Source organism: Dryobates pubescens, chromosome 8, assembly GCF_014839835.1.
Source record: "Dryobates pubescens isolate bDryPub1 chromosome 8, bDryPub1.pri, whole genome shotgun sequence".
NCBI classification, from domain to species: Eukaryota; Metazoa; Chordata; class Aves; order Piciformes; family Picidae; genus Dryobates; species Dryobates pubescens.
This window is the reverse complement of record NC_071619.1, coordinates 33,532,216-33,543,176: the sequence shown is the minus strand read 5'-3', so window position 1 is coordinate 33,543,176 and position 10,961 is coordinate 33,532,216. Positions and strand designations below refer to the sequence as shown.

General features: G+C 43.0%; 1 protein-coding gene across 1 annotated transcript; it reads left to right on the top strand.

Moving 5' to 3' along the window:
* The first annotated feature begins 473 nt into the window (after nt 1–473).
* On the top strand, nt 474–10,760 carry LNP1 (leukemia NUP98 fusion partner 1). The gene is made up of 3 exons (XM_009907819.2): nt 474–746; nt 7,967–8,212; nt 10,523–10,760. Exons 1-3 carry the CDS (start codon nt 597–599, stop codon nt 10,718–10,720), a joined length of 594 nt encoding a protein of 197 aa, XP_009906121.1. The 5' UTR covers nt 474–596; the 3' UTR covers nt 10,721–10,760.
* The last annotated feature ends 201 nt before the right edge of the window (nt 10,761–10,961 follow it).

Genomic DNA, 10,961 nt, shown 5'->3' with positions numbered 1-10,961 from the left:
ACTCATGAAAGGGCTTTCTTCTACCTAGACGAAGCACATTTCCTGAATACCAAAGGAAGAGCAGAGGTAACAGAAGTTAGAAGGGAGGGCAGCGTGGCATTTGCCCTCTCTCCCACAGAGCCAGTTAGGCTTCTGCAAGCAGCTGTGCCAGTTTCTGAGCACCATCAATATGTCAATTCTACTTCTCAAAATCACAAGCTTACTTTGGGTTTGTGTTTTCACCTCCCAGGCATGTAACTGTGGCCAGTTCTCCATTGGTATTGACAGTTGGTGCACTCAACAGCAACACATGAGAAGCAGCCAACACATTTCCCTTCCCACCAGCCCCCTGCGGCAGTGTCATATTGGACATTGCTGTAATGGAAAGGTTAAGAGAAACCTTGCTGAGAAGAGATGAGAAAGGATTGACTTTGTGTTTAGACAATGCCCAAGGCTGCAGTGGGATGGGTTTTAGGGGATGGAGAGGTTGAAACTGTTTCTCTCCTCCCTTTTGGTGGCAGAACAGTGTGAGGCCATTGTTTTGGTGGTGGCATTTGACCTTGCTTTTCCTTCTCTTGTTGGGAGACAACCCCCCTCCAAATTTGGAGTATCTGTACATGGAATATGAAGAGGATGATGATATTTCCTTTGCAAAATGGATGAGCAGCTTCTGGGGCCACAACTTGATGGATGACAATGAGAAAGAGGGTAGAGGCTACAAGAAACGTCAGACACAACTCCTCAGTGAAAGGAGAGCCTCCCTCCCGGTAAGAGCTGCATGCAGTCTTCTCCTTCTATGTGTGGTTTATGAATAAATTAAAGTGTCATCCCCAGGGGCATGGCCCTAGGGATGTATGAGGATGAGTATGGTGCACCTTGCCACGTAAGTCCAGTTCCTACTGGCAGCAGCTAACTGCTTTTTGAACTTAGCTGCCTCTGGTGCTCTTGTAACACAAGAAAATTGGAAAACTCCAAGATAAGCAATGATAGGACCAGAAATGTAAGAAGGAGGCTGTAATAACTGCCTAAATATGTACTGTGTTGTTCTGTCTGCTCAGCATAGAATCCTAGACTCATTAATGTTGGAAAAGACCTTTAAGATCATCAAGTCCAACTGCAACTCAACTACCATGACCACTAAACTATATCCTGCAATGCCACATCTATACTATTCTTAAACACCTCCAGGGATGGTGACTCCACCAACCTCCCTGGGCAGCCTGTTCCAATGCTTCATCAATCTAAACCTCCCTGGCACAAATTAAGCCCATTTCCTCTTGTCCTATCACTAGTTACTTAAGAGAAGAGACTAACCCTCCTTTCAGGTAGTTGTAGAGAGCAAGAAGATCTCCCCTTAGCCTTCTCTTCTCCAGACTAAACAAGTCCAGTTCCTTCAGCTGCTCCTCAAGTGACATGCCTTCCAAATCCCTCACCAGCCTCACTGCTCTTCTCTGGACATCCTTCATGATCTGGCAGAGACTAAAACATTTTGGCAACTGGCATACTAAATATTGTCTTTGGTGGGTCTGTTCTCATTTGTAAAACTACATATCTCTACATGTATTCATAGAGTTTGGATGCCATACTGCAACTCTACTGTCTCAGGAAATTGTAAGCTTTACTCCCTGGGATTTAGCTGTTGGGAGGTGTAACTTCTAATTTAAGTCAGAGCATGCAGTCCACCTGGTTTAAAACATCTGACTGAAACTAAAGATGCCACACATAAGAAAGCTTATTATACTATGAGGATTTAAAGGTAGAGCACTGAAAATAGAGATAAATCTTCTGTTTGAGTGAAAATCACACCAGCAGGTTCTGACCAGCACAGCTGTTGGCAGAAGTTCCTTGTGCAGACACAATGGTACTGCCAAAAGAGCACTGCCAGCACCCTTTTTCTTGTATCCAGGGCTGATGCATCAACAACAGTCTTGCCCACTTGACCTGCATCTGAACCAGGAGCATTTTGGTTTTGTAGAATAACTCCACAACTAACAACAATTTCCATTAATTCCCCCCCCCCCTATCTTATCATGCTTCTCAAACATTACTGAGATGAACCTCACAAAATGCTTTTGCTACTGTCATTTCCATTTTGCAGAGAGGAATGCAAAATTCTATTAATCCTTCACTGGGTCAGTGGCCAGACAAGCTAAAACTTGCAGCTCCACTCCCCTGAAAAGCATCAGAGTTGTATGTGTTGCTGTGGGCCAATATTGAGTGTGAAAAATGCCTGGGGAGGAAAAAGGTCATCTCTTTCAGTCTCCTTCACAGTAACTGTGATACCCTTTCTGAAGCCTTCAGCTATGACTATCTTTGACATATTCTATTTATCCTCTACCATTATGCTTCAGAACGGTTTTGTACTTCCCAAAGATTTTGTTGTGTGGAAAAGATAGGAGGCAAATGAGCACTGAGAAGAGTTCTACAACTGTGTAAACATTTCCATTGTTGCTCACAGGAGAAAATTTGATAAGAAACAGCTGAGAGTGGGAACAGAATGAATGACTGCTGTTGAAGCTACTAATGTTTACTTTAAACAAAAGTCAGATTGAACATCTACCACAATGTTGTCATTACAGATCACCTAAGCCAAAACATTTTAAGGGACTATATGCTTGGCTATAAGCTTCCTGGAAGGAAAGGAAGCTGTAAGACAGCATCTGAGTGTCAGATGTTCCATGGTATCCCTAAAATACTGGGGTCATGGTGTAAACTTCAGCAAACAATGAACATTCGTGCTGACACAGTGAAGATTAATTTTCTTACTGACAGCTGTGCGAGTCCTCAAATCAAGCCCAAAGGATGGAAACAATTATTTTGTCTCTGACAAAAACATTAGAAAGAGAATAGGAAGGTTATACAGGCATCAGTTTTGGGAAGCATTTTTGTGTGTGTACTTTCTGTGTGTTTTAAATGGGCAATTAGCAAAAGATTAGCTATTGTGTAAATAGATCCGCTAAGCAGGACTGGCCTTTACACAAAGGCTCAAACAGAAAAAGGGAGTGAGAAACAACGCCCTGAGAATATGCTTGGTGCTTCTGGCTTTGCTAGCACTGACAAAAAGTCTCCATTTTGATATAGGTGGTGATTTGTCATCCTTCCTCCTCATGACTTTTCCCTTGTTTCACCTCCTCCCCACTTCTCCAGTTTAAGAACTACTCAAGGTCAGATCCTAGGAGTTGGAGACCATGGGGAGAATCCTAGAGAGGCAGCAGAGGTAGGCACAAGGCAGCTGCTATGGCAAGAATTGGAGCAGATAACATGTCTGTGCTCTTGAGACCTTTGGACAGGGACAACAGCAGTGGTGGGTGGACACTAGAGTGTGCAGATGCAGACACAATCTCTATTGCCAGCACCTGCTGAAACTTCATGAGGGGAAGCACAGATTAAAGCTGTCTTCAGCTGTTCTCATTTATGATGTTAACAAGCAATCAGTTTGGCACTAAACTCCTGTGTGAAATGCATGTATTTAAACCTAAGATATAGAAAGGAAGCCACATGGATTTTATCTAAAGTCAGTGCCAGATCTGCTTCATTGCTCGGCTTCATTTAATGGCTCTTCCAGCTCTCCATGGAGTCAATCTTAAATAAAAGATTAATAGACTGTGCTAGTTACAAGCCACAAAGTGTTCATGCCTGAGCAGTTGTGTGAATGCTCTTGTCCTCTGTAGCACTGTGTCCGTGAGACAGAAACATGCTGACTTGCACGAGCATGCTTGTGCTCCTAGCTGTGGTGGTATGTACCATGCAAAGGCACTGGGAGAGGAGAGACAGTCACTGTAATATGATTGCATAGGGCAGTGATTTTAAACTAGAGCAGGGTAGGTTTAAATTAGACAGTAGAAGAAATTCCCTCCTATGGGGGTGGTGAGACACTGGAACAGGTTGCTCAGAGAAGTTGTGGATGCCTCATCCCTGGAAGTGTTTAAGACCAGGCTGGTTGAGGCTTTGAGCAACCTGGTCTAGTGAGAGGTGTCCCTGCCTATGGCAGGGGGGATTAGAACTAGATGATCTTTAAGGTCCCTTCCAACTCAAGCCATTCTGTGTTTCTATGAAATGTACATCTAGCTTTGCCCTTAACCCATTGAAGCAGATAAGCATTTCAGAGCAAGGCCTATCCTTTTCCTGACATGTCTGCCCATGTCAGTAAGCCAACTGCAGTCTTTTTGTTAAGGGCTTAACTATAATTCTGTCTCTGAAGGGAAATTTAAAAGCAATGTCTTGGTAAAATCAAATATTTACAGACATTATAAATGAGGACTGGTAGAATCTCATCCCCCATTTCAGCTCTCCTCCTGGGTTTTTGCCCAAACCCTCTAAGAACAAATGCCACTGATTTGTAGTGTCAGACACTTTTTATTTCCAGGAAACAATGTGTGTGGATGCCAATAAAATTACCCAGAAGACACTTAGCTTGTTGATCTTGACGTGGCATATATACTCCTGTGCCTCAGGCACAATGTGATTACTCTGATGCTTTATTAAAATAATGATACAATATGACCTTACAGAAATTACAGCTGTATTGATTGGCTTGAAGCCAAAGTTAAAAAAAAAAAGGTATTGCAGAAGTCATTACCACCACTCTCAGAAGCAGAGAGACTGAAGTAAGGTTGTGTTTGGAAAAGAAATTGAACTGGTATTGTATGATCTGAAAACCAGACCCTTTGGTATTCACAGAATCACAGAATGGTAGGGGTTGGAAGGGACCTCTGGTGATCATCGAGCCCAACACCCCTGCCAAAGCAGGATCACCTAGGGCAGGTCACACAGGAACACATCCTGGGTTTGGAAAGTCTCCTGAGAAGGGGACTCTACAACCTCTCTGGGTAGCCTGGTCCAGTGCTCTGTCACCCTTACAGTAAAGAAGTGTTTCCTTATGTTGAGGTGGATCTTCCTGTGTTCCATTTTGTATTTATTGCCCCTTTCCCTATCACAGGACACCATTGAAATGAGACTAGCAGCCTCTGCTTCACACCCTTCAGATATTTATAAATATTGATCAGATCCCCTCTCAGTCTTCTCCAGGCTAAACAGCTCCAAGTCTCTCAGCCTTTCCTCATAAAACAGGCATTCCAATCCCTTAATCATTCCCATAACCATTGTTAGACACTCCCCAGTATTTTTTTGTCCCTCTTGAACTGGTATTAGGTGCTTCTGCCAGGTGTATGATTTATTATTCTTATCACCTTTTATCAACCCTGTCTACAGTCCCTTCATCATCCTGGTGTTTTCTGCTGGTAGCCAGGGAGAAAACTCACTCTTGGAGAATTTTGTTGTTGTTAAAACTTGTTATTTTGATCTGAAAAGCACAGATATTCCTGCCAAGCAAAATGATACTTATGGAAAGGTTTCATTGTAACAGCCACCATTGTGCTTTATTTTATGAAGTATTGATGGGTTTGTTCTTTTTGCATGTAGACAAAGCAAACCATGAACGGCAGTTGTGCATTATGGAAGATTTATGGAAAATAAAGTTATCTTAAAATCCCTTTTGTTTCAGTACCACCTCTCCTTTCCCACTATAATTGCCCCTTTTCCACTCCACCTGCCCCATTTTTCCCCTTTTTCCTCTCAAACCCAGAGCACCTGGGCTCTATTGGAGTCTCCTCCCACCCCAGCTGTGGCCACTTTGCCCTCCCCACCCACTCCCCTTTTTAATCCCCACCAGGAAAGGCAGAAGCCCTAAGCTGAGCCCATTTGGGCTGAGGATCCTCCTCTCATCACTGGTGAGTGCCCATGGTGCACACTGGGTGATGGTGGTGGTGACAACAAAGGCCGGGGGGCCTGGTGGCCCCCCGGTTGTTAGGAACAACATTGATTGCTACTCCAGTATCATCCACGGGTGCTGGCTGGGGCTGAGCTCCTCTATGTGGTATCTTGGTTGGTTGAGGGTCTTGCCCCTGGCTCTGGGATGAGTGCAAAAATGGCAGTGGTGGAGCAAGAGCTGTTTAGGCAGCGTGTAGGATGGTGTAGAAGGAGCAGGAGCTGCTTTGAGAAGATGAAGGAGGGTGGTGGAACAGGAGATCAGATTCCTCAGAGCCTTGTGAAGCCTCACCTTGAATATCTCCAGGTATGGGGCCCCACCTACCTCCCTGGGTGACTTGTTGCAGTGTTCCAGCCCCCTCATGGTAAAGCATTAAGCTAGGAGGTAGGAAAACTTTAAAACTTTCCTTCTGGACCAGCTGTCTTAAAGAGGCTCCCAAAAGCTTCCCTCAACACCACTTCAACCCAGTCATGTTTGTGTGGAGCTGAGGTGCAGGTCCCAAAGGTTTCCCCTCTCTGTCTGGTTGTCCATAATTGCACTTACCTTGGAGGAGTAGATTATATTTTGCCAGAACTTACTGCTCTGAAAAGCTTAGAAATGTAGGGATTTATAGAATTACTTGTTTGCAAGACAATGTTCAAAAAAACCCAAACCAACCAAACACACACCCCCACCCCACTAAGACTTGGCTTTTGGATTTTATGTTTACAAATGACTGAAAAAAGGGGAGGTTTAGACTGGATGTTAGGAAGAAGATCTTCACAGAAAGAGAGATTGGCCATTGGAATGTGCTGCCTAGGGAGGTGGTGGAGTCGCCATCACTGGACTGGAGTGTTTAGGAAGAGACTGGATGAAGCACTTCCTGCTATGGTTTAGTTGATTAGATGGTGTTGGGTGATAGGTTGGACTCGATGTTCTCAAAGGTCTTTTCCAGCCTGGCTTATTCTATTCTGATGGGATGTAGTCACAAGCATGTGGATGTACAGCCTCACTATTCAGTCAAAGGCTGCATAGCCTCTCTTGTGCCGCTACAAACATAATAGCAGCTGGGCCAGAAATGGGAATGCATACAGGAGATGATCCAGGTTCCTTGAAGTTCAAGGTTTGTAGATTCATGTGGCTACTACCCTAAGCTGGTTTAGCTTTCCACTCTTAAAAAAAAGCAATACAATCGAATATCACCCCCTCACCTTGTACATAAGGTATAGGTATTCAAACCTGTATGCACAGCTGGGTGCCTGGAGTGCCCTAACCTGACACCTTTGAGGATCTCGCTGCTGGTACATCTCATCTCTCACAATTTTCACTGTCTGCTTCTTACTCATGTTCAGCTACTTACCCTGAAAAAGCATCAACAACTGGCAGGGTTTGGGACATGCCTGGCTCTATGTGGTGGCCTTCTCACCTTCTAAACTGAATAACACATGACTCCACAGGACTCAGCAGTTCTCTGTCAATTTAATCTCCTTTATAGACATTCAGTTTAAAAGAGCTGATGCAGATCAATAGCTTTTCTCTGCATATCAGACCTGGGAATATTGATCCACACCAAAATGCAGGAACGAACTATTCCTTTCCTTCTTTCACAAAGGTAATTGTATGAAGCCTGTTTCCTACCATTTCTCTAGCACAGATGTGTTCCTCAGAGCCCTGAAATTTCTGCCTCATCAGTTCAGAATAAACATGCCCCAAAAAACCAGCAGAAAAATCAACAGAAAATAGAGCATCTCTGGACAATAGAGCATGTAGGACATTGGTCTACAAAAGTTAGGTGAACTCAAGCATCTGATATGATCTGGACTGTCTGTAGGTCAACCCCCATATCTGTCTCATTTGACCACAAAAGGCTGGGTCTTTGCTCTTTGAGAGTCCTGCCTGGAACCTGGTGCCCGATGTGAAGCCTGAGTTTTTGAGGTTGGAAAGGGTCTCAGTTCCTTTCAGTGGAACTGAGGACCTGGCACACTTAATTTTGGAAAGGCTCATTTGTGTGCCAAAACTTAGACAGTCAAACCCCGGAATAAAACCAAATTTAGCTGCTGCCTCTGGAAAGCAAACTCCTGGTAGTGTGATTCTCCTGCACATGAAAGAAAAGATAAAGGAGTCTGGGCAAGATCCTTCACTCTGCACCATTGTTTAGAGAGCACTCTGTGGCAGAAAGAATCTGTCTTGATTGCTGTGCTGTAATATTTAACACTCAAAACAAAGACCTCTTGTTTTCAGGCCAGGCTTTCCTCCTTCCGTGCAACACGGCTTCATGCTTCTACTAAAGACTCATCTTCAGACCATCTCAAGGGCTCCAAGGAATTTCAAGAAGACCAAGAAGTCAAATGCCACTGCCACAGGAAAGCAAGCAGAACGCCTTCTGGAGACAGCTCATGCCCAGAGACAAGATCAAACTCCATCCAGGAATTTGCAGAGTCCTTTGAAAAGCAGTTGCATCTCAAAAGCAAACGCTCGGCTTCTTTGGTAGGTAACAACCAACTTAAAATCGCTTCAGAAATCATTTTTAAAAGAAACAAAGGGGCAAAACAGCAATAGGCCAGCTTTAGCCCTGGTGTAGTTTCTGTGGCTTTGCTGGGTAAAGAGCAGAAATAAACCTGAGTTAGAATTTCTCAGATCATGTGGTCCTTAGAGTAACACAGACTACATTAAAGTGGTAGCATCGCTAGTATGAGAATTCTTGATTTTAGTGTTGCCATCTGGACTTACTATAAAAATAGTGTATCTTCAAAATGAGACACCACACTGGCTGTAGCAATGGCTTTAGAGACTTCTATGGCTGTGCCAACAAATGTGACAATATAACCCAGGGTGTGCTTCACTTTGCTGTTAAGACCTAACTCTCTTTTCACTGCTATTGACCTAGTTTAACTATATTTTTGTTACTTCTGAGACCTTGAGACACTGGTGTTTGAGAGGCTTACCCCTTTGGGACTCCATCCATCTGCTTTTCTCAGCATCACCACACAGCTGCAGCAGCAGCCATTGCTGTAACTGGCTGAACATATTTTCACTCCAAAGGTTATTCTCTCCCCATTTCATCCTTCTTTTCTCCCCATCATTCTGTTCTGAGGCATAAGCATTTTCTGTACGGTTTGTGTTGATGATGTAGCCAGAAATAAACTTTTGTCTATGATACTTCAACACATTTGTATTTTGATACTTATTTTTGTATGATCATTATGATAGTATATGCTATGGTATATCATACAATGGAAGGAAGGGTAATAAACCTTAACTCTCTTTTAAGAACACCACTATCAAATTCAATTACCCTGATTAAAAAACTGTGCCTGAACAACACCTGGCATCAGCACCAAATAACAATGGCAGGAAGTATATTCTTTTCAATTTGTTGACACTGAGAGTTTGTATGGAGGAATAATTTTCACCTCTCTTTGAAGGCCCTCTGTGCAGCAACAAGACAGAAAAACAATCCCTTTCCTAGAAATAGCATCATTATATAATAAGTCCCATTATGATAGTCCTTGCATTCCCAGTCCTGAAGAATTATGGTCAGGACAACTTTGTTATGTCATTGTTAAAACTTTAAGTGCATGCTCCAGTCTTCTTTTTTGCCTTTAGAATCTACTCAAAACTTGTTTAATTTGGAACTTCACATTAGCTCTTGTGCCAGCCCTCATCACTGCTTATCTCATTTATCATGGAGTGGTTTGGGATGGAAGGAACCTTAAGATCATCTAGTTCCAACCCCCCTGCCATGGGAAGGGATGTCTCCCACCAGGTTGCTTAAAGCTCCATCCACTCTGGCCTTGAACACTTACAGGGAGGGGGCATCCACAGCCTCCCTGGGCAATCTGTTCCAGTCTTAACACCCTTGCTGTAAAGAGTTTCTTCCTGATATTTAGCCTAAATCTACCCTCTTCCAGCTTCAATCCATTTCCACCTATCCTATCACTACAAGCCCTTGTAAAAAGTCCCTCACCAGCTTTCTTGTAGGCACACTGATCATTTCTCTTGCAATTATAATTTCTCAGAAGTGCCTATGGTTTGAAAATCAACGTGTGTAACAATTTTATAGTATAAGCACAATACACTAAATATGGCTTCAGATCCAGTTTGTATTTGAATCTACCTCTCAAGTAGACCAAATTATTGCCATTTCCTCAGCCCCTATTCAAGTTTGGCATATGTGAAGGACTTGAGAATCTTGGAAGAACTGAGCAATAGGTGTTAGAGATTTGAAAGACAATCTGAGATGCAAACTTGGATCTCCAAACAGTGTTTTTTGCACTTGGTGCTCTGTGGGTGCAACTCAAACAAGTTAAAAGTTGAAGAAAGCTAATTCTATTTCATCTCCTTCTCAGCATACTGCTTTTATCTTATAAATGTTGCTTTGAGGACACTTCATGACCGTTAGAACTTGTTTTCAGTGAGGTCTTTTCAGGTAGTGCTGAATAGTCTTCAGGCATGTAAAGATGGAACATGTGAAGGGACAGAAACAAGGATTCTGGGCTGAAATCTCAGAGCCTCTCACTTTTCCCTTCCTGTCTGCTCTCCCCATCAAGTCCTCCAAGCAAGTGACCCTCCTTGCATGCATAGAGTATAGTTAAAAGCATGTTGCCTCTTGTTGAGTTTTAGGCCGAGTCCTTGAATTTGAATCTATCATGTAAGGGTTGACCTTGCTGAGGTAGGTGACTGGAGTATTTTATTATACATCACCAGTAAAACAAAATGATGAGCTTTGGTGGGGTTTTTTGTTTGTTCATGTGAGAGTTGGTTTTAATTCCCTGCTATTTTTGTCCTGCCTTTTAGCAACCTGAAGGTATGAAAGAGAGAAGAGAAAGATTGCATTTGAGAAAAAGCAAGTCTCACAAGAGAATGGGAGAGAAGTCAGAGCCAAGGTGGGAGCAGGAAGAAGTTGAAGGTTCAGAAGTTGTACCTGCAAAACACAATGAACAGTTTCCAACACAAGCAAGTACTGAGAAAGGATATTTATTCACAGGCAGTTAGAATGCATTGAGATAACTAATTTTAACACTCCCTTGAAGAGCAGAGGGAATGTTTTTGATTTATTTTGACTAGAAGAGGCCTGTTAGCTGGAATAAACCCTAACCTGTAAAATAAAAGTAACATTCAACTGCATCATTGAGACCATGTTGTTAACCTCTTGTCTTTACTTTTGCTGTTTGGAATGTGACCTTTGTCATAGGAGAAGTCTATTTGAAGCAAGATCCAAGTTAGTGATTAACCA